The 24354-nt window shown below is 45.9% G+C and overlaps 2 protein-coding genes and 1 long non-coding RNA gene across 3 annotated transcripts in view; 1 reads left to right on the top strand and 2 right to left on the bottom strand.

Moving 5' to 3' along the window:
- Positions 1-562: 562 nt before the first annotated feature.
- On the top strand, positions 563-18017 carry LOC144480973 (uncharacterized). Its single transcript, XM_078200602.1, has 5 exons — positions 563-819; positions 2761-3760; position 4148; positions 16091-16268; positions 16353-18017. The coding sequence occupies exons 1-5, from the start codon at positions 669-671 to the stop codon at positions 16958-16960; spliced, it is 1938 nt and encodes a 645-aa protein (XP_078056728.1). The 5' UTR covers positions 563-668; the 3' UTR covers positions 16961-18017.
- Positions 1303-14694, bottom strand: LOC144480975 (uncharacterized). Its single transcript, XR_013495728.1, has 3 exons — positions 14333-14694; positions 2373-2605; positions 1303-1445 (listed from the first exon to the last, which is right to left on the bottom strand). It is a non-coding gene; the product is annotated as an uncharacterized LOC144480975 (long non-coding RNA).
- A 3442-nt stretch (positions 18018-21459) lies between the features above and the next one.
- Positions 21460-24354, bottom strand: part of LOC144480958 (uncharacterized) — a 123368-nt gene continuing 120473 nt past the window's right edge. Inside the window, 1 exon segment of the mRNA XM_078200572.1 lies at positions 21460-22021. Coding sequence (XP_078056698.1) covers positions 21523-22021 — 499 coding nt within the window. The 3' untranslated portion in view covers positions 21460-21522.

Genomic DNA, 24354 nt, shown 5'->3' with positions numbered 1-24354 from the left:
TCATAGGTTCAAGGTGAAGGGGGGGAGGTTTAACACAGATATCAGAAGGACATATTTTACACAGAGGGTGGTGGGGGCCTGGAATGCGCTGCCAGGCAAGGTGGTGGAGGCGGACACACTGGGAACGTTTAAGACTTATTTAGACAGCCATATGAACGGAGTGGGAATGGAGGGATACAAAAGAATGGTCTAGTTTGGACCAGGGAGCGGCGCGGGCTTGGAGGGCCGAAGGGCCTGTTCCTGTGCTGTATTGATCTTTGATTTGATTTATTATTGTCACATGTAGTATACAGGGAAAAGTATTCTTTGTTGCACACTGTACAGACAAAGCGTACCAAACTTAGAGAAGGAAAGGAGAGCGTGCAGAATGTAGTGTTACAGTCATAGCTAGGGTGTAGGGAAAGATCAACTTAATATGAGGTAGGTCCAATCAAATCATAGAAACCCTACAGTGCAGAAAGAAGCCATTCGGCCCATCGAGTCTGCACCGACCACAATCCCACCCAGGCCCTACCCCCACATATTTTTACCCGCTAATCCCTCTAACCTACGCATCTCAGGACTCTAAGGGGCAATTTTTAACCTGGCCAATCAACCTAACCCACACATCTTTGGACTGTGGGAGGAAACCGGAGCACCCGGAGGAAACCCACGCAGACACGAGGAGAATGTGCAAACTCCACACAGACAGTGACCCGAGCCGGGAATCGAACCCGGGACCCTGGAGCTGTGAAGCAGCAGTGCTAACCACTGCGCTACCGTGCCGCCCCTGTCTGATGTCTGATGGCAGCAGGGAAGAAGCTATTCTTGAGTCGATTGGTATGTGTCCTCAGACTTTTGTATCTTTTTCCAGACGGAAGAAGGCAGAGGAAAGTATATCCGGGGTGGAATGTCCGGGGTGCATGGTGTCCTTGATTATGCTGGCTGTTTTCCCCAGGCAGCAAGAAGTGTAGACAGAGTCAGTGGATGGGAGACTAGTTTGCATAATGGACTAGGCTCCATTCACGATCCGTTGCAGTTTTTTGCGGTCTTGGACAGAGCAGGAGCCATACCAAGCTGTGATACAACCAGAGAGAATTATTTCTCTGGTGCATCTGTTAAGGTTGGTGAGTCCTAGTGGACACATTGAATTTCCTTAGCCTCCCAAGAAGGTAGAGGCATTGGTGGCCTTTTTTTAACTATAGTGTCGGCATGGGTGGACCAGGACAGGTTGTTGGTGATCTGGACATCTAGAAAACAGGAGCTTCAGGAAATCAAGATACTGATTGTTTATCAGCAGTTCACACTCATTCACCTGACTGGCCAACTCCGGTTCCAGACCTCCAGGCTGCTGATTGACCTCATTGTTGTCTTGCTCCATCAGCCCCTTGAGCTCCTTTGCTGTTGTTTCCCAGGACAATCAGTGCCCATTCCCCAGAACTTCATTGTCAGATGCAGTTCAGGGGCTGAGTGGAAAAGGATGAAGACATGAATCTGAATTGGGAAATACACTTAAAGAAACTTGACTCAATTTAGAAACTAAAGTATTTGAATTGAAATCAAAGTACTTTATTGTAATTAATGTATTCATTTTACCTGACATTGATGGTGAATGGGAGTGGATTGTGTTCTTTGATTTATATTATTCTACTTTTTTATAATTTTGGCAAATCATTTTTAAAATTACCTTTATATGGTGGACGGTGCTACCCAGAATGTTCTGTGTGGGTGAATACCTTCTATTTCAATTAAAAAGACTGGAATGTGCAGCTGCAGAAAAGCTAGGCAGACCAATTAACAGCAAGTTTGAATTAGGATGGGCATTGGATGCAGAAGCAATTTATGCTGGAGTGGGGATAGTGGAGAAGCTGCTGGGTTTAATCCATTGGACTAGGGTTTAGGAGCAGAAGCAGGCCATTTGGCCCTCCAGGCCTGCTCCAGCATACAGTAAGATCGTGGCTGTGGTTTCAACTTCACTTTCCTATCTGCACCACCAACTCCCACACCCATCACCCTGACTCCCTTGTCTATAATAAATTTGTCCAGCTCTGCTTTAAATAAATTCAATACCCCAGCCCCTACTGCTTTCTGGGGAAGTGAATTCCACATCCTAATAAATCTCGGAAAGAAAAAAAATCCTCCTTTCAGTCTTCTATTTCTCCTCATCTCTTATTCTTGGTCTTATTCTTGACCAAGTTCTGGTCTTCCTCACTGATCCAAACCCCAGAGGATTTGTTGGGCCCAGCCATGGGGGACTCTAAAAAGAGGCAGATTCTAATAGAAATTAGTTTGTGAAACACACTGTTCCCACGCTGCAATAGATAAACTTTTGTTAATAAATCAATACTGTTATCTGTCAACTATTTTAAGCCACTAAATTGTTTCCAAAATACCTTTTGGTATGGATTTTCATTCACTGGCCATGCAGGAACGGGGGTACCTGTCCAATTCAGAATGGTGTGTGACTGGAAGGAGATTTGGAGGTGATGGTGTTTGTGTGTACCAGCGGCCCTTGTCTTTGTAGATGATGGAGCTGGTAAAGGTGTAGATGTATAAGATCTTCATCGCTGCCACCTCCCAACTCTTTGTCTTGTGTATGTTCAAAGCTGATGGCAGCTTCCTTTCCCTGAAAGACATTGTATACATTTGGGCTGTGAAATACTCCAGCAGCGTTCATGGTCTCTTTTTCTCACATTGGCCCCATAAATCCTGCCCAATTTCGCAACCTTTTTGCTTTTGTGGGTTCTCTCTCATGCTCCCTTTTTCCACTTCACTTGCCAGAGAGAATGTACAGTTGGGAAACTCAAACCATACGTCTGACAAAGCTCCTCGATTCCTCAGGATCTGAGCATCATCAGCCTTTGAACATGGAAGAAAAAAGCACTGTTCACACTGGGGAGAAACTGTACACGTGTTCTCTGTGTGGACGGGGGTTCAGCCGATCATCTGGCCTGTCAAAACACAAGCGGAGTCACACCAGGGAGAAACCCTGGAAATGTGAGGACTGTGGGAAGGGATTCAGTTACCCCTTTGAGCTGAAAAATCATCGACGCAGTCATACCGGGGAGAGGCCATTCACCTGTACTGAGTGTGGGAAGGCATTTGTTCATTCATCCACCCTGGTGACACATCAGCGAGTTCACACTGGGGAGAGGCCATTCACCTGTTCCGTGTGTGGGAAGAGATGCATGTTTTTATCTGGGCTGCTTAGACATCAACAAGTTCACAGTGACAAGAGACAGTTTGATTGCTCTGACTGTGATAGGAGTTTTAAATGTCGGTATGGATTGAGAGAGCACCAGCGCATTCACACTGGGTACTCACCATTCAGCTGCTCTCACTGCGGAAAGAGCTTCAAGCGATCGTCCAGCCTGTTAATCCACCAGCGAGTTCACACTGGGGAGAGGCCTTTCACTTGCTCTGTGTGTGGGAAGGGATTCATTAATTCATCCAATCTGCTGATACACCGGCGAGTTCACACTGGGGAGAGACCTTTTAAATGCCCAGACTGCGGGAAGTGCTATAAAAGTTCCGGAGACCTGGCACACCATCAACCAGTTCACACTGACGAGAGACCATTCAGGTGCTCTCACTGTGGAACTGGCTTCAGGCGATCATCTGACCTCAGTGTACACCAGAGAGTTCACACTGGGGAGAGGCCATTCACCTGCTCCGAATGTGGGAAGGGATTCACTCGTTCATGCAATCTGTGGAGGCACCAGCAGGTTCACACTGGGGAGAGGCCATTCACCTGCTCCATGTGCGGCAAAGGATTCACTCGGTCATCCACCCTGCTGACACACCAGCAAGTTCATGAGTGACTCTGCTGTTAATCACATCCAGGACTAAATCACGTTGGTTCTAACCACTAGGAGCTTGTTCCGATGATTTGAAAAAAGTCCAACCAGTTCAATTGTTCCAATTCTGGATAATTGTCATATCAACTTTGTATTAAACACCGTGTGAGTGAGTTGTGTCTTTTTAATATTGTGAAGACAAGTTACTTCCTTTTGAAATGCTCCCTTTGTTATTTTACAACAAGAAGTTTGTGCATAGCAAGATCCAAACAGCAATGAGACAAGTGACCAATTGATCTAGTTTTATTGGTGATGTTAGTTAAAACACGAATGTTGGTTCCACTGCAGTGAGAGAACACCGCTGTGGGCAGTGTGTGGAGTTGTTGAGCTCTCCTGAGCTGAGAGTGGAGATGACTGAGCTGTCGGGCCTATTGTGGACCTTGAAGAACGACTGTCTGGGATTTTTCCTCTTAATTCATTGACTTCCCAATGAAGTTGCTCCTACAGTAAAATAGCTAACTTTGAATTTTAATCACAACTTAATCTTTGCAGCAAAATCTACAACTTTAAATAAGCTGCAAGAGAGAAAGAAAGTTATTGTGGGTGGGGTAGATCGGGAGAAACTGTTCCTATTGATGGGAGGATGAAGAATCAGAGGGCCCACAGATTTAAGATAATTGATAAAAGAAGCAAAAGTCATTTGAGAAAAAAACCTTTTTCATCAGACAAATGCTTAGGGCCTGGAATGCACTGCCTGAGAGTCTGGTAAGAAGTTTAACAACACCAGGTTAAAGTCCAACAGGTTTATTTGGTGTTCACACTGGGGAGTGTGTTAACCTGGTGTTCACACTGGGGAGTGTGTTAACCTGGTGTTGTTAAACTTCTTACTGTGTTTACCCCAGTCCAACGCCGGCATCTCCACATCATGAGAGTCTGGTGGCAGCAGGTTCAATGGAGACACTCAGAGGGAATAGGTGATGATTTGAAATGAACAATGTGCAGTGTTACAGGGAGATGGCACTGGGTGAAATGCTCATTCAGAGAGCTAGTGCAGACATAATGGGCCGAATGGCCTCCTTCTGCACTGCAACAGTCTGTGATTCTGTTGTGTCATTTAGAACCTTTCACACCCTCAGAACACCCCAAAGTGATTCACAGTCAATGATGGATTTTGGAAGGCAGAATGAGGAAAGGCAGAATAAACTAAATGCGACAATTTTAAACCAAATGTAGGAACGTTTGGTGGTTGCAGGAATAGGGCGAGGGAAGAGAGCCTGGGTAAGGTGCTCTGTCAGAGAGTTGGTGCAGACTCGATAGTCTGCCAAATGGCCTCTTCTGCACTGTAAGTATTCTATGAACACAATGACCTGAGGGTAGATGTACACAAATCTCAGAAGGTGGTGGGACAAGTTGATCAAAAGCACAAAGAATCCTTGTCTTCATTGAAACGGGCTTAGATTATAAAAGCAAGGAAGTTTATTCAACCACTGGTGAGACCTCAGCTGGGTGTCGTAACCAATTCCGGGCAGCACAATTTAGAAAGGATGTCAATGTCTTAAAGAGGATGTGGGATTTCAGTTTTATGGAGAGACTGGAGAATTTGGGATTTCCTTCCTTACGACAGAGAGGGTTGGGGGAAATTTGTTTCCAGTGTTCAAAATGATGAGAGGTTTCAACAGGTAGATAGGAAGAAAATGTTTCCACTGTTAGGAGAGCCAGTAAGCATAGGAATTTCACCCCTAAATATCCCCACCTCATTTCCCTCCTTTAGATACTCCTTAAATCCAGATTTTTGGTCACATCCACTCCATTATATCCGTAGAGTGCTCAGTGTTAAATGATGATTGATAAACTCTCCTGTGAAATGTTTTGGGATGTTTCGCAATGTTAAAGATGTTCCATAAAACCAAGTTGTTGATGTGAGAATCATACTGTATTGTGAATTATAAATTGTATCAACATTAAATGTACGAAAAGAGGATTTCAATCTGTCTGGTCTCTGATTACCTCTACTCCAGATTTAAACAAAATGATTAAACAACAATACAGGTGATATTTAGTGAGTTCAGGGGGATGGTGTCAGACGGAAAGGAGCAGGGAGAGAGAATCCCTGGGGTGATGTTCAGTGAGGTCAAGGTTATGGTTTCAAAGGGAATGGCGGCTAATGCATCATCGAAAAAGGAATCAGAGGGACAGTGTTAATTGGTACAAAAAGGGAAAGCTTGAAGCAGACAGTAACTGTGTTCACCAGAAAATGGAGCGTGTGCATTTCTAACAGAACATGGGGGCAAAATATATATTGGTGTATTTAAGAGAAAATGCTGGACTCTATATCAGAATAAGCCGCATTCTCTGGGAGCATTTCCCATAATTTCTGCTTATTTGTTGTTTCAGATTGATCCCAGGATCTGGGAATTTCTGCATTTTTCCCCTAGTCATAGAGGTTTACAGCATGGAAACAGGCCCTTCGGTCCAACTTGCCCATGTCGCCCTTTTTTTAACGACTAAGCTAGTCCCAATTGCCCATGTCCCTCTATACCCATCGTACCCATGTAACTGTCTAAACGCTCTTTAAAATACAAAATTGTACCCGCCTCTACTACTACCTCTGGCAGCTTGTTCCAGACACTCACCACCCTCTGTGTGAAAAAAATGTCCCTCTGGACCCTTTTGTATCTCTCTCCTCTCACCTTAAACCTATGCCCTCTAGTTTTAGACTCCCCTACTTTTGGGAAAAGATATTGACTATCTCGCTGATCTATGCCCCTCATTATTTTATAGACCTCTGTATGATCACTCCTAAGCCTTCTACGCTCCAGAGAAAAAAGTCCCAGTCTATCCAGCGTCTCCTTATAACTCAAACTATCAAGTCCTGGTAGCATCCTAGTAAATCTTTTCTGCACTCTTTCTATAATAGGGTGACCAGAACTGTACGCAGTATTCCAAGTGTGTGGCCTCACTAATGTCTCGTACAACTTCAACAATTCATCCCAACTCCTGTATTCAATGTTCTGACCAATGAAATCAAGCATGCCGAATGCCTTCTTCACCACCCTGTCCGCCTGTGACTCCACTTTCAATGAGCTATGAACATGTACACCTAGATCTCTTTGTTCTATAACACTCCCCAACGCCCTACCATTAACTGAGTAAGTCCTGCCCTGGTTCGATCTACCAAAATGCATCACCTCGCATTTATCTAAATTAAACTTGATCTGCCATTCGTCAGCCCACTGGCCCAATTGATCAAGATCTCGTTGCAATCTTAGATAACCTTCTTCACTGTCCACTATGCCACCAATCTTGGTGTCATCTGCAAACTTAATAATTCTTGTAGCTGGTGTGTGGAGAAGATCATGTTCGCTGTCGATCTGTCAGCACAGAAACCTCACTGTGCTACTTACACTCAGTCTGCAAGTAGCTGGAGTCTTTTAAACATAACCCTGGTGAAGGCTTTCCCAGTGATGCTAAGGAGTGAGATTTCCCTGTCGTTGTTCCAATCTCCTCTGTCACTGCAGTGAAGATTTTGGTGTTACACATCTCCTGTGAACCAGTCCTACACCCCAAAAGAGCCAGAGGTAACGAAGATGTGACAGCCAACGGGACTTTCCGTGTTTGACCAGTTCAGCCTTTCTGCTTGCTCAGTCATCAATGGCCTTTTCCAGCTCAAGTGACGAGGGAATCTTGTCCAAGTCAACTATGACAGGAAGCTGCAGGAGGGTTCAAACAGAGACTTGGAGGTATCTGTCTCACTGGAGTACAGCTCACAGTCGTGTTCAAGTCAGCGGGACATCTGGTTACTTCTGTCAGTTAAAACTTCACCTTCTGCTGATTTCAGAGGAGGAAACTTTAGTGATGGTAAGACCAACTGACTCCAATCTCACCACACACATAGCAAGTAGGTTTACATGGTCATAGTCTGGATGTATTGACACTGGCTGATTCAGTGTTTATTTACACAATATCTCTCTGTCTTTTGCACAACTTGGCTACATTTAAGTTCTGATGTGGAGATGCCAGCGATGGACTGGGGTGAACACAGAGTTTTAACAACACCAGGTTAAAGTCCAACAGGTTTATTTGGTAGCAAATACCATTAGCTTTCAGAACAGGCTGTTCCTTCGTCAGATGGAGTGGAAATCAAGTTACAAAATACATGGTCCATTGGGGAAACCATGCAGACGCTACGACAACGGATGAATGAACACCGCTCGACAATCACCAGGCAAGACTGTTCTCTTCCTGTGGGGGAGCACTTCAGCAGTCACGGGCATTCAGCCTTGGATCTTCAGGTAAGCATTCTGCAAGGCGGCCTTCACGACACACGACAGCGCAGAGTCGCTGAGCAGAAACTGATAGCCAAGTTCCGCACACATGAGGATGGCCTAAACCGGGATGTTGGATTTATGTCACATTATCAGTAACCCCCACAGCTTGCCTCCTGGACTTGCGGGCTGTCCTGTCTGGAGACAATACACATCTCTTTAACCTGTGCTTAATGCTCCCTCCACCCACATTGTCTGTATCTTTAAGACCTGGCTGGCTGTAGAGATCCGCATTCTAATCAGTATTCTGTAACTTGATTTTGTGTCTCTGTGCCCTGTTTGAGAGCACATTTCCACTCCATCTGACGAAGGAGCAGCGCTCCGAAAGCTAATGGTATTTGCTACCAAATAAACCTGTTGGACTTTAACCTGGTGTTGATAAAACTCTCACTACATTTAAGTTCAGCAGTGTTTCAGCTGTTGGGTTTATGTTGTGCATCAGGTTGGCTTTGCTTTTTGCTTCAATGACAGGTGTCATCTCTGCTGAGTGGGTCTCAAACCAGTCTTTGTTGTGGGTTTCACCTTTACCAAATGTTGCTGCTGCTGTGTCAGAAATGATTAAACTCAGCAACTCCCCCACTTTCCTTAATATCAATGTTGACTGATGAAGCTTTCACTGATGTGCCTGTGAAATATTTTACTATTTGCTTTCATATTCCTTGATAATTTAAGTGGAAGTCTGAAAGAATTGTCAGTAAGGATTAATCAGCACTTTCTAGTTGGAGCTGTTGAGAATTGGAAGAGGGTGTAATATAAATGGTGGAAAAGAGCAAATTCCAGTTATCAAAGCCCACAAAATTTCCATTAAAATTCACCACCGGGGTGACCATTGAAAGAAAACTTGCCCGAATGTGGGAAAGACAGAATCTGTGAGAAACATCTCCAATCAGATTAGGTCCTTTCCATTCTTGCTGCTCCTCCAGTTCAGTCCAGGATGTGACTAACAGCAAAATCCAATCACTGCAGTCACTTGTGAACTTGTTGGTGTCTCAGCAGAGTGGACGACCGACCAAAGCTCTTCCCGCACACAGAACAGGTGAAGGGGCTCTCCCCAGTGTGAACTTGCTGGTGTCTTGGAAGGGTACATGTCTGATTGAATCTCTTCCCACACACGGTGCATGAGAACGGCTTCTCCCCAGTGTGAGTGCGCTGGTGCACAGTGAGGTCAGATGATCACCTGAACCCAGTCCCACAGCGAGAGCACCTGAACGGTTTCTCGTCAGTGTGAACACGTTGATGGGACATCAGCTCCCCAGAGCTTTTATAGCAATTCCCACACGCTGGGCATTTAAAAGGTTTCTCACCAGTGTGAATTCGCTGGTGTGTCAGCAGCGTTGATGACCAAGTGAATCCCTTTCCACACACGGAACAGGTGAATGGCTTCTCCCCAGTGTGAACTAGTTTGTGTGCCTTGAATGGCAATGACTGAGTGAATCTTTTCCCACACACACAACAGATGAATGACCTATCCCCAGTGTGCATTCACTGGTGTGTCAGCAGATTAGATGACTGAGTGAATCCCTTACCACACACGGGGCAGGTGAACAGTCTCTGCCCAGTGTGAGTGTGCTGGTGTGTCAGCAAGTGGGATGAGGCACTGAATCCCTTCCCACACTCGGAGCAGGTGAAGGGCCTCTCCGCGGTGTGAATTCACCGATGAATTTCCAGACTAACTGGAGAATCAAATTCCTTCCCAAAGTCCCCACACTTCCACAGCTTCTCCTCAGTGTGACTGTGCTTGTGGTTCGACAGGCCAGATCGGCTGATGTCTTGTCCACACACAGAAGACATGCACTGTTTCTCTTCACTGTCAACGATGCTTTTTCCTTCCATGTTCAAAATCCGATGGTCTTCAGGTTATGATAAATTGAGCGAATCTGTCCCACCCTGATGTGGGATTTTGTTTCAGTTTCCTAACTGCAAAGCTTCCCCTTCTAATGCCCTGTGAAGTATATTTCAGACAGAAAAAAGGGAGTGAGACAGAACTCACAAAAACACAAAGGCAGGTTGTGAAATTGAGCTGAATGAATGTGGTCTTCTGTGGGATCGAGGCAGTGGGCAGAGACAGAATTTACACATCTACAATTGACCAGAATTTTGTTAGAACTTCCCAACTCTCACCCTCCAGCACCTCGAAGGACTGGGATGGCAGGTATATGTGAACACCATCACCTACAAATTCCTCTGAGTCACACACTGGTTCTGACTTCTCTGACATCCAGCACTCGATGAGCAGATATTTCCTCCATTTAAATATGGTGAAGAACAAAGCCATTCTCTTTAATCCCAGTTACAAACTCTACTCCCTACCCACTGAATCCATCCCTCTCCCTGGGAACTCTGAGGCTAAATCCTAGTTCACAATCATCTCAAAATATTTCACCACGAGATCAGTTTTCAGCGACATATCCACGTCATCAGCAAGACTGTCTTCACCTCAGTAACGTGGCCCAACTCCACCTCATGCAATAGAACAGAACCGAACTGTGTATATCTTTTATAAAAAATAGCCTTTTGTATTTCTTATCTCTAATAAAGTTTGGCTGAACAACAACCAATAAGCTGGCAGACCCTCTATCTGAGAGTCACCTGAACAAAAGCATTCACTCTCCATTTCAGGAATGTCCCATTTCCAAGTTGTGTCTAAAGTGCTTCTACCAGACCACGTGGAAACAGCACTGCCCAACTTCAAAGGGAGCTAGCGGAAGGCAATTTCCATTTGACAAACCATGCTTGCTAGTGGTGTCTGTAAGTCCACGGAGACAATGCCTTCCCAAATACCAAACCCTCAACAGATAGCACCTCTTTCTACCCATAATTACTGAGACGTTATCAGCCTGGAACGAAAAGCCAACTACCTGAACCGTCCTTTGTTGAAGACACTGTGCCGAGGTGAGGTCACATGAGCTGAGACTCTGGCTTGTTGAACAGGTTAATTTTGCCTTCCTGAGCTGCGGGCTCCAGGCTGCTATTTAACATCTGACTGGCAGGCCACACTGAAGCAAGCCCTGGCCAGGCTGGACAACTAGCCCCATCCAACCTGGCTCCAATTGTCACCAACATTGTCATCAAACCAGCAGACAAAGGAGGGGCCACTGTCATACTGAACAGAACAGATTACTGCAAAGAAGTGTACCGACAACTGAACAACGAGGAACACTACAGACAGTTACCCCAGATCCAACCAAAGAACGCACCCGTCAACTCAACAGACTGATCAGGAACTTTGATCCAGATCTTCAGAGCACCCTCCATGCTCTCATCCCACGTACTCTCCGCGTTGGAGATCTCTACTGCCTCCCGAAGATACACAAGGCAACCACACCCGGCCGTCCCATTGTATCGGGCAATGGGACCTTGTGCGAGAACCTCTTCGGCTACGTCGAGGGGATCCTGAAACCCATTGTACAAAGAACCTCCAGCTTCTGTCGTGACACTACGGATTTCCTACAGAAACTCAGCGCACATGGAGCAGTTGAACCAGGAGCACTCCTCGTCACAATGGATGTCTCGGCACTCTACACCAGCATCCCCCACGATGATGGCATTGCTGCAACGGCCTCAGTACTCAACGTCGACAACTGCCAATCTCCAGATGCAATTCTACAACTCACCCGCTTCATCCTGGACCACAACGTCTTCACCTTCAACAACCAGTTCTTCATCCAGACACACAGAACAGCCATGGGGGCCACATTCGCACCTCAATATGCCAACATCTTCATGCACAGGTTCAAACAAGACTTCTTCACCGCACAGGACCTTCAACCGATGCTATACACTAGATACATCGATGACACTTTCTTCCTTTGGACTCATGGTGAACAATCACTGAAACAACTATATGATGACATCAACAAGTTCCATCCCACCATCAGACTCACAATGGACTACTCTCCGGAATTGGTTGCATTCTCGGACACACGCATCTCCATTAAGGACGGTCACCTCAGCGCTTCACTGTACCGCAAGCCCACGGATAACCTAACGATGCTCCACTTCTCCAGCTTCCACCCTGAACACATTAAAGAAGCCATCCCCTATGCATAAGCTCTCCGTATACACAGGATCTGCTCAGATGAGCAGGATTGCTACAGACGCTGAAAGACACCCTCATAAGAACAGGATATGGCGCTCGACTCATCGACAGTTCTGACACGCCACAGTGAAAAACCGTACCGACCTCCTCAGAAGACAAACTCGGGACACGGCGGACAGAGTACCCTTCGTCGTCCAGTACTTCCCCAGAGCACAGAAGCTATGACATCTTCTCTGGAGCCTTCAACATGTCATCAATGAAGACGAGCATCTCACCAAGGCCATCCCCACACCCCCACTTCTTGCCTTCAAACAACTGCACAACCTCAAACAGACCATTGCCCGCAGCAAACTAGCCAGCCTTCAAGAGAACAGTGACCATGACACTACACAACCCTGCCACAGCAACCTCTGAAAGACATGCCGGATCATCAACACGGATGCCATCATCTCACGTGAGAACACCATCCACCAGGAACATACTCTTGCAACTCGGCCAACGTTGTCCACCTGATATGCTGCAGGAAAGGAAGTCCTGAGGCATGGTACATTGGAGAGACCATACAGAAGCTATGACAACGGATGAATGAACACTGTTCGACAATCACCAGGCAGGAGTGTTCTCTTCCTTTCGGGGAACACTTCAGCAGTCATGGGCATTCAGCCTCTGATCTTCGGGTAAGTGTTCTCCAAGGCGGCCTTCACGACACAGAGTTGCTGAGCAAAAACTGATAGCCAAGTTCCGCACACATGAGGATGGCCTCTACCAGGATCTTGGGTTCATGTCACACTATCGGTAACCCCCACGACTTGCTTGGGCTTGCAAAATCTCACTAACTGTCCTGGCTGGAGACAATACACACCTCTTTAACCTGTGCTTAACCCTCTCTCCACTCACATTGTCTGTACCTTTAAGACTTGATTACCTGTAAAGACTCGCATTCCAACCATTATCTTGTAAATTGAGTCTGTATCCATGTATGCCCTGTTTGTGAACACAACTCTTCACTCACCTGAAGAAGGAGCGACATTCTGAAAGCTTGTGCTACCAAATAAACCTGTTGGACTTTAACCTGGTGTTGTGAGACTTCTTACTGTCCAGTTTTTGTACCATAACTGATAAATTGGATTAATCTCTGTGTGCCTACTTCATGCTGTCACATCAACACCAGTGAAAGAGAGGATTTATTGACCGGTTTTCAACCCGCTGACCTCTGTGAAAGAATTACTCACTGGACCTTGATTCAGGATCCTGGAACTCATGTGAACCAATGTCTATCTTCTCCATGGTTTCTATGTTGTAAAGCATTCTTTTCTCTATCCCTCTCTTTACTGCACGACTGTGGAAGGGGACATTACAGAGATTCAGAAACTCTATCATAGTTTCTGAATATGTGCAATAAACTACCCTTCTGAGTTAATGCTACCTTGAATTTGCAGTGGGTTTATTAGTAGAAATCAGATGACACAAAAACCGAGGGATTGCAAAGCACCCCACCAATTATTTTTTTTTAATCAAAATATCAGTGAAGTGAGCCCGCTCCTGTCCATAACACAAGTCTCAATTCACTTGCTCCTGAAACTCTGGTCCCTTCCTTTGGTACTTCCAGACTTAACTATCCTAAGTCACTCCCAACCGGCCTCCCATATTCAACCTCCAAGTAATCTTGAGGGCATCCAAAACTCTTCTGACCATGTATTCACTTACATCAAGGCTTGTTCACCCATTACCCCTGTGCTTTTTGACCTAAAAAGAATCAAATTTTAAAATTCTCAGCCTTGTTTTCAAATCCAGCTATGCTCTTGTTCCTCCCTGTTTCTGATCTCCTCCAGGCACAAAATCCTCCAAAATACGTGCATTCATGCAATTCCATCCTGTTGACTATCTCTGATGTTAACCACTCCACCATTGGTGACTGTTCTTTCAGTGGCTAAGGTCACAAGCTCTGGAATTTCCTCTTTAACCCTCTGTTAAGATTCACCATAAAGCCTACCTCTTTGATGAAACTTTTGTTCAACTGTTCTAATATTTCATGCAGCTCAATGTCAAATGTTGTTTTGTAACATTTCTGTGAAACACTTTGGAAATATATTACATTAAAAGTATGATATAAATACAACTTCGTGTAGTTAACTTGGACATATATCTCTGTTCCTTCATCCTCACTGGGTGAGTGACCTGTAACTCCTTACCTGACAGCATTGTGGCAGCACCTTCTCCACACAGACTGCAGCAGTTCAAGAAGGTCAAACCTTATCTTCCCCACAGGGAACTGAGGATGTGGAATATTTGCTGGGATCTGTGGAGAGAGATTATAATTACAACGTTAGAAACTGGGGTTGTTCTCCTTGAAGCAAGGTCTATTGAGGGGAGATTTGATCGAGGTGCAGAAATTTATAACAAATGAATGTCCTTCCTGAAGCCACATTTGTCCACGAGGGCCTGGCCCCGGGAGGAAGCGCTGCAGCTGCCGTTGTGTTGGGTGTTGAGGCGGTGCCGCTAGTTCCTTATTGGGGGTGTTGAAGCCTCCACTGGGTGTGTGGAGCCTCCCCTCCCACCCACTGCCCCTAACGCTGCCTCCGCTTATCCGCCTCCTCCCCGCCTGAAGATCAGACAAACAAGCGCCTGTCCCTGGACATGAGCCGCACTGCGCATGCCCAACGTCACAATGCCCGGGGACTGATTGACGGCGGCTCCGGGCCAATAGGAAACGGGGGCGGGGCTGGAGGACCGAGCGGGAGCGGCTGGTCCTCCAACCAGTGAATGAGAGGGCGGGGTCTAAAGCATGCGCAGTGCGGGTAATGGGGACGGTCGGTTTTAATTCGGACCCCGGATCAATACGAGGTAGAGGCCGCTGCGTTGAGAGCGATCGATCTGGCGGGTGGGTGGGGAGGCTTCGTAAACGTATTGTTTAAGTCCAAACCCTGGAAAAGAACTTCCCGGACCCCCAGTTTATAGCAACTTGTAGTGTTGGGCCTAGGCTGACCGCCGCGTCGCCATTTCGTGGGAAGCTGCATAAGTGCGCATGTGTAGCCGCCATATTTTTAGGGGGCAATATTGTCACTGAGTGGGAGGAGCTTGTTCCCCATTGTTCAGAATGGAGACAACATGTCCATCAAACTGCATCAACCCTCTGACCTGGGCAATCTGACCCTCCATTACCCTGGTTTGCACAGAGCCTGATATCTAATTGATGAGTCAAAGTGGCAGCATAGATGGTAAGAAAAGAAAGCATATTCTGCCCACCAATCTCATTACCTCATGGGACCTCCTGCCCCATGTGTCCAAACATCTGCGGCTCTGTTCGTTCATGTGCAGATCCATGGCAGAAACCCGCAACCCAGAAGAAACGTCACCCACAAATAAAGGGACCTGTTGAGTTGTAGATATGTAAAATAATTATTCTGCACCGCTTGCCTCTCTCACTCTGTCCCTTTGCTCTCTTCTCCCTTTGAGGCCAGAGTCTTGTGTGGATCCAGACTAGGTGGCAGGTTTCCTTCCCTGAAGGACATTAATGAATCAGTTGGGTTTTTATGACAATCCAGCAGTTTTCACGGTCACTTTTTCCGAGTGCCAGCCCCACAAATTACCAGATTCATTCAGTTTAATTTCACTTTGTGTTTTTGTGGATTCTCTCTCACTCGCTTTTGTCTGTTTTAAATCAATTTCACAGGGTTTTAGAAGAGGAGGTTTTGCAGTCAGGAAACTCAAACCAAACATCACATCAAAATTTTACAGTTGCCTAGGTTATTGTAACCTGTTTACCATCATATTTGAAAATGGAAGGAGAAAGCACCATTCTCAATGGAGAGAGGAAAGCATCTACATGCTCTGTGTGTGCACAAGGCTTTAGTCAGTCCTCTGACCTGTCAAAACATAAATGCAGTCACCAGAGCAAGAAGCTGTGGAAATGTGGGGACTGTGGGAAGGGATTTAATTACCCATCTGAGCTGGACATTCACCAACGCAGTCACACTGGGGAGAGGCCGTTCACCTGCTCGGAGTGTGGGAAGGGATTCACTTGTTCATCCTCCCTGCTGCAACACCGACAGGTTCACACTGACGAGAGACCTTTTAAATGTCCAGACTGCGGCAAGTGCTACAAAAGTTCCCGGGAGCTGACTGGTCATCAACGTGCTCACAGTGATGAGAGACCTTTCAGGTGCTCTCACTGTGGGACTGGGTTCAAGACATTACCTGTCCTCACTGTACACCAGAGAATTCACACTGGGGAGAGGCCATTCGTCTGCTCCGATTGTGGGAAGGGATTTGCTCACTCATCCCACCTGCGGACACACCAGAGAATTCACACTGGAGAGAGACCTTTTAAATGTTCAGACTGTGAGAAGTGCTATAAATGTTCCTGGGAACTGATGTTTCATCAACGTGTTCACACAGGGGAGAGGCCGTTCAGGTGCTCTCACTGTGGGACTGGGTTCAGGCGATCATCTGATTTGATTGTACATCAGCGAGTTCACACTGGGGAGAAACCCTTTAATTGTTCTGAGTGTGGGAAGGGATTCACTCGATTATCCACCCTGCTGGAACACCAGCGCATCCACACAGGAGAGAGGCCATTCACCTGTTCCGAGTGTGGGAAGGGATTCACTCGGTCATCCCACCTATTAACACACCAGCGCACCCACACAGGGGAGAAACCATTCACCTGCTCCGAGTGTGGGAAGGGATTCACTCAATCATCCCACCTGCGGACACACCGACGCATTCACACCGGGGAGAGACCGTTCACCTGCTCTGTGTGTGGGAAAGGATTTGTGCAGTCAGCCAACCTGCTGCTACACCAGCGAGTTCACAAGTAACTCCAGTGATGAGATTTTTCAGTTGTATCTTGGGGTGAACCAAGTTCATTGGGTCTGTTTTTGAAAAAGCAAAGCCTACCTGATGTACAACATAAACCCAACAGCTAGAACACTGCATCACTTGAACGTAGCCAAGGCAGTTGTGTAAAAGACGGAGAGACGGTACAAATAAACACTGGAGTTTGACCCGGGTTTGGAGTATCTTGTGTCCCAGGGATGGGCAGTAACAAATATTAAACAATAAATGCAAATTATTAATTTTTTTGCCTCACTCTGAAATAAAAAGAGTTTGACACCGTTTCTGCTTGATCCTGAAACAGGGACCTTTCACGTGTGGACAAATGTGATAACCACCACACTACAGAAACACTCTTGCTGCAAGTAACCAAAGGGGATTTGTTACAATTCATCATTGTGCACTTCAAGATCGTGTTCTGCAGCAATAAAATTGTGGTGAGATATTTAGGAATTTGAACCAAAGAATAGAATTCCTGAAGTGCTAAAGGAGGCAATTCGGCCCATCGAATCTGCACCCACTCACCAAAAGACCCTTGTACTCCACACAGATAATCACTCAAGACCAGAATCTAATCTTGCTTCCTGGCACTGTCAGTCATCAGTCCTAACCACTGTACCACAATGCGGAATGTCGTGGGGAATTGATCTAGCAACTGAATCGTGCAATTCCACAGTTCATTCAGTGGCGCTTCAGCCCATCCTCCTGATGGCAGCCTTTTCAAAGTACTGTCAAGTTTATCCCAATATTATTCTCTTTATTCATCACTATGAATGTTACATTTCAAATCATTGTCCAATTCCCTTGTGAAAATTGAGTTTCAAAAATCTTTATTGAAAGAGAGGAGGGGCTGTCCATGCACAGTGTGGGAAAATTAACAACATTTCTCCGAACCAAAGACATGAAGAGCTGGAGTCGGGAATCTTACTCAGTTTTTAGTATTAACATTATTTATTGTTTACATTTCATTTTGAATATTTAAAGAAAAACCTATTTTGACCAGGAATATCTTCATTTTTCCCAGTTGATGTATACAATCTACTTCCCCTTGCTGTGCAACCTGTTACAGAGGCTGTTATAGAAAGGTTTGCTACAGCTCTACATAGCCCTAGTTCGATCTCAACTGGAGGAGTGTGTGTAGTTCTGTGAGCAGCATCTTGTAAAGGATCAATATTGGTCTTGGAAACAGTGCTGATCCAGCAGAACGTCAGTTCTGGAATGTAAGTGGATGTTCTACCCTCTGCAAACTTGTTCATCCAAAACTCGACTACCTGGGTATTAAATTACAGCAAGTCCAAATCCCCTCTCACCCCTCTGCTCACTGACCTACATTGGCTCCCTGTCAACGAAGATCTTTATATTATTTTCATCCTTGTATTCAAATGCCACCAGGGATTCACCCCTCCCTATTTCTGTAATCTTCCCAAACTCCACAAGTCTGAGACATCTGTGCTCCTCTGATTCTGACCTCTTCCACATTCCCAATCAGAATCGCTCCAACATTGGTGACCAAAGGTCCAGTTGCTGAGACCCTAATCTCTGGAATTCCCTTCCCAGACACTTTTATTTACCTCACTCTCCTCATTGAAGACTCTCCGTAAAACCTACTGTTTTGACCAAGCTTTTTGTCATCTAAGCTAAAATACAACATGTGGTCAGTGTTATATTTTGGTACATAGTGATTTTGTGGGCCTTTCCATTATGTGGAATTGCTACATAGATGTAAGTAGTTGTAATGCATAGATAGAAAGGGACCAATTCTGCTTCTACTTCTCACTTTGTTATTTTTCCTCTGTAACATTTTAATATGAAGCAGCACAACTGATGTGAATAATGTTTGTGATGTTACAAAATGTGTTTACCCGTTTGGGGGACAGAATTACATTGACACACACAGACATGTCCACAAAGAGTGACAGCTCTTACGGAAGGTCACCCAGACTCGAAACGTTGGCTCTATTCTCTCTTCACAGATGCTGTCAGACCTGCTGAGTTTCTCCACCATTTCCTGTTGCTGGTTCAGATTCCGACATCTGCAGGATTTTACTTTCACTGTTTTAAAAACATTGTTTAGCCTCAGCCTTATTTTCTCAGGAGAAATCCTTTCCTGATATGTTTACCTGTATATTTCCTCTGTCATCTTTATAAATCTACTCTGGATCCAATCCAGTGGTTCTATATCTTTTTCCATAATATGGTGACAAGAACTGCCCTTTTCATTATGGCTGGTAAGATTTAGGTCCAGGAATCCTGATTACCCCTGGGTTGAGCTCAGAAGTGAGTTTAAATTAGTTTATTAAGAAGCAACAGTTTAAATATGATGTGGAAGCTAAACGGACAGAAAAACACATGAACCGTAACAGGTGAGAATGGTTTACCAGTCCAGGAGGACAAACGGACGGATGATGCAGAGTGAGCGCTGGTCTCTATAGCTGGTGGCAGCAATCTCCTCTGAATGCTGTGAGCCAGAGTGTGGGTGTTGGGCTGAAGCCAGTACGGATCACTTTAAAACCCCTTTGCTCTCGAGAGCCTGTTTTAACCTTCACACAGACAGCTGAGTTATGTGTGGGTCATGAGATCCAACCGTATTAGGGATTGAAATGTCTTGATTCAGAACCTGTGCTGGATACATGTCCTTGGCAGAGGTAAAAGATCTGTCCTGTGTTTGTCAGGCAGCAAGCTGCTATGGAAGCTTTCTACATTCGACATATTTCTGTAATGTGTGCATTTCTGAAATTTTTACAAGGTTATTGGACAGTGTTTTCTTACAGTTCGTTACCTGGATTTGAATTTGTCTCCATTCCCATGCTGAGGGGATTTCTGTACCAGGCAGGAAGAGAAACATTTGGGAATTCTCGATTCTCCACCAATTCCCATTCCCCTTCTTTCTGGTGGATAATGGAGGTGTCACTGTGTGTGATGTGATGGTCACCTCAGCAGTTCATTGTCCCGCAAGCCCACGGATAACCTCATGATGCTCCACTTCTCCAGCTTCCACCCTAAACACGTTAAAGAAGCCATCCCCTACGGACAAGCCCTCCGTATACACAGGATCTGCTCGGATGAGGAGGATCGCAACAGACACTTCCAGACGCTGAAAGATGCCCTCACAAGAACAGAACAGAACTCATCGATCAACAGTTCCGATGCGCCACAGCGAAAAACCGCACCGACCTCCTCAGAAAACAAACACAGGACACAGCGGACAGAGTACCCTTCATCGTCCAGTCCTTCCCGGAGTGGAGAAGCTACGACATCTTCTCTGGAGCCTTCAACATGTCATCGATGAAGACGAACATCTCGCCAAGGCCATCCCCACACCCCAACTTCTTGCCTTCAAACAACTGCACAGCCTCAAACAGACCATTGTCCGCAGCAAACTACCCAGCCTTCAGGAGAACAGTGACCACGACACCACACAACCCTGCCACAGCAACCTCTGCAAGACATGCCGGATCATCGACACGGATGCCATCATCTCACGTGAGAACACCATCCACCAGGTACACGGTACATACTCTTGCAACTCGGCCAACGTTGTCTACCTGATAATGCTGCAGGAAAGGATGTCCCGAGGCATGGTACACTGGGGAAACTATGCAGACGCTACGACAATGGATGAATGAACACCGCTCGACAATCACCAGGCAGGAGTGTTCTATTCCTGTTGGGGAACACTTCAGCAGTCACGGGCATTCAGCCTCTGATCTTTGGGTAAGCGTTCTCCAAGGCGGCCTTCACGACACACGACAGTGCAGAATCGCTGAGCAGAAACTGATCGCCAAGTTCCGCACACATGAGGACGGCCTAAACCGGGATCTTGGGTTCATGTCACACTATCTGTAACCCCCACGACTTGCCTGGGCTTGCAAAATCTCATTAACTGTCCTGGCTGGAGACAATACACATCTCTTTAACCTGTGCTTAACCCTCTCTCCACTCACATTGTCTGTACCTTTAAGACTTTATTATCTGTAAAGACCATTATTTTGTAAATTGAGTTTGTGTCTTTATATGCCGTTTGTGAACAGAACTCCCACTCACCTAATGAAGGAGCAGCGCTCTGAAAGTTTGTGGCTTGTGCTACCAAATAAACCTGTTGGACTTCAACTTGGTGTTGAGACTTCTTCCTGTGCTTACCCCAGTCCAATGCCAGCATCTCCACATCATGTAATGTGCAAGTCAGTGAGAATTGTCAGCAAGAATTAATCAGCACTTTCTAATTGGAGATATTAATCAGTAGAACCTCTCAGACACTGAATTGTAGCGTTTGTCCCAAAGATCAATTTTGGATTGAAGTTAAAGTTCAGAATCTTGTTGTAAACAAATTTCTGATGAGAATTCCTGAATTATGGGGAAAGATCACAGACAGCGGTTCTTAAAGAGACACTGCAGCCCCAAGAACACAATCAGCTATTGATCCAGAATATTAAACTGTAGCCCAGTTATAGACGTTATTAACATCAGCAGAAACAGACCCCAACTATCAGAATGAACATGGTTCAGTCCCGAATGTGATTAACAGCAGCAATATCCATCCCTACAGTCACTTGTGAACACGCTGGTGTCTCCGCAGATGTGATGACTGAGTGAATCCCTTGTCACAGTTGGTGCAAATGAATGGTTTGTCTCCAGTGTGAACTCGCTGGTGTGTCAGAAGGCCGGATGAATTTGTGAATCCCTTCCCACACTTGGAGCAGGTGAATGGTCTCTCTCCAGTGTGAATTCGCTGGTGTACAATGAGGTGGCCCGAATGCCTAAACCTCTTTCCACAGTCAGTGCAGTTGAATGGCCTCTCCTTGGTGTGAACTCGCTGGTGTGTCAGCAGTGTAGCTGACTGAATGAATCCCTTCCCGCACACAGAACAGGTGAATGGCTTCTCCCCAGTGTGAATGCGTTGGTGTGCAGTGAGGTTGGATGACTGTCTGAACCTCTTTCCGCAGTCAGTGCAGATGAAGGGTCTCTCCTCAGTGTGAATAAGCTTATGTATCAGCAGATTGGAAGACTGACTAAATCCCTTCCCACACACAGAGCAGGTGAAAGGCCTCTTTCCAGTATGACGGCATCGATGGGTTTCCAGTCTGGAAGGATAGCTGAATCCCTTCCCACAGTCTCCACATTTCCACGGTTTCTCTCCAGTGTGAGTCCATCGATGAGTTTCCAACTGGGAAGGGAATTTGAATCCCTTCTCACACTCCGCACATTTCCAGGGTTTCTCCATTGTACAGGTGACTTTATTTTGCTCCAGGTTAGGTGATCAGTCAAAGCCTCATCCGCAAATGGAACACGTGTCCAGTTTTTCCCTGCTATGAATGATGTGATGCTTTTTCAGACTGTGTAACTGGTTAAAGCTCTTTCCACAGTCACTGCACTGGAACACTCACACTCAGGTGTGTGTCTCTCGGTGCTTTTCCAGTGACGTTGATGTCTGAAATCTTCTCCCACAGGCGGAACAGACAAATATTTCTCCTTGCAATGATCAAAGGAGAAATATTCAGGTCCTGATGACTGGAGGTTTCAGTTTTCTATCTGCAAATTCTCACCTTCCAATATCTGTAACAGAATTTTGCAAAAGTTATCTCTGTCAATATGGGATAAAAATTAAGAATGGGGAAGCAATAACCTAGTGGTAATATTGTTAGACTATTGATCCAGAAACTCAGCGAATGTTCTGGGGGCCTGGGTTTGAATCCCTGCTACAGCAGTTGGTGGAATTTGAATTCAATAAAAAATCTCTGGAATTAAGAGTCTATTGCTGAGTGTGAAACCCTTGTCAATTGTCAGAAAAACCCATCTGGTTCACTAATGTCCTTTAGGGAAGGAAATCTGCCGTCCTTACCAGGTCTGGCCTATATGTGACTCCAGAGTCACAGCAATGTGGTTTATTCTCAAGGGCAACTGGGCATGGGCAATAAATGCTAGTATTTTCTGTTTTATTTGTCCAAGGTTTGCTGTCTTGTCGTGGCTGATAAAAAATCTTGATCCCCAATCAGCGCTCTACTCCCCGAGGTGAAGTGGCTCCCAGCCTAGATTTTAAAATCTGTGTTCTTATTTTCGCATCCATTTGTGGCCTCTTCCTTCCCTATCTCTCAAATCTCCTCCAGCCCGAACAATCTCTGAGGCATCTGTACAGTTCTCAATCTAGCCTTTTGCAAATATCCCGTTACAACTGCTCCACCACTGCGGCCATGACCAAACATATCAACCATGATCGAATGGCAGAGCAGACCTGATGGACAAATGGAATGATTCTGCTCCTATATTGTATGGTTTTGGTCTTCAGTTCCTATTGCCCCCAAGCTCTGGACTTCATTCCCTCCACCTCACTTTCCACCTTTAAGACTCCTCAGAACCCAGCTATTTTTCCCAGATATTGGTCATCAGCCCTAACATCTCGTTATGTGTCTGGGTGTCAGGCTTTGTGTTCAGGTTCACTGACATGCTTTATGATATTAAAGTACTATATAAATAGGAGTTGTTGTTGTTTCTGTGTGACAGCAATGCTTTGATTTCACGCCAATCACTATTGTCGTCCTTTGGAAGTCTGAAAAGAAGCGGCTGGTCCTCATAGAATCATAGAAACCCTACAGTGCAGAAGGAGGCCATTCGGCCCATCGAGTCTGCACCGACCACAATCCCACCCCACATATTTTACCCGCTAATCCCTCTAACCTACGCATCCCAGGACTCTAAGGGGCAATTTTTAACCTGGCCAATCAACCTAACCCGCACATCTTTGGACTGTGGGAGGAAACCGGAGCACCCGGAGGAAACCCACGCAGGCACGAGGAGAATGTGCAAACTCCACACAGTCCTCCAACCATTCAGAGTGAATGAGAAGGCGGGGCTTACCTTGGATCTCCCTGATTGGCCCAGCGGCCCAGGCTGGCTGCGCATGCGCCCTACAGCACACTTCTTAAGATGGCGGCCGTTATCCTGGGTCTCTGATCAGGCTGAAGACCCACAGCTGAGGGTCCCCACTTGGGGACAACGCGGGGCTGCTGGCTCCATATTCGGCTTTTGGGGCCGACAATGGGTGTTTCTAAAGTCTCCCCTCCCGGCTATTGCCTCTGTCGCCCCCTTTCCGACACACAATAAACTTACCTGCTGCAGAGAGAAACGAGCAACTCTGCCATCGCCCGCACTGCGCATGTGCCAATCACTGGGCGGGGACCGCGCATGCTCCACACGCCAGGAAGAAGAGCGCACGCGTACTGTCCCGTGACGTTTTGGGAACATTCTCCACTGATAGGGAATGCTGGGTATAAGGGCTCCAGGTTTTATAGATTAAAAAGAATTTTATTCATTATTGTCACAAGTAGGCTCACATTAACACTGCAATGAAGTTACTGTGAAAATCTCCCGAGTCGCCACACTA

The sequence above is a fragment of the Mustelus asterias genome, chromosome 30 (assembly GCF_964213995.1).
Source record: "Mustelus asterias chromosome 30, sMusAst1.hap1.1, whole genome shotgun sequence".
NCBI classification, from domain to species: Eukaryota; Metazoa; Chordata; class Chondrichthyes; order Carcharhiniformes; family Triakidae; genus Mustelus; species Mustelus asterias.
Note: the sequence above shows the minus strand (reverse complement) of the source record. Positions and strands in the feature narration are given on the sequence as shown.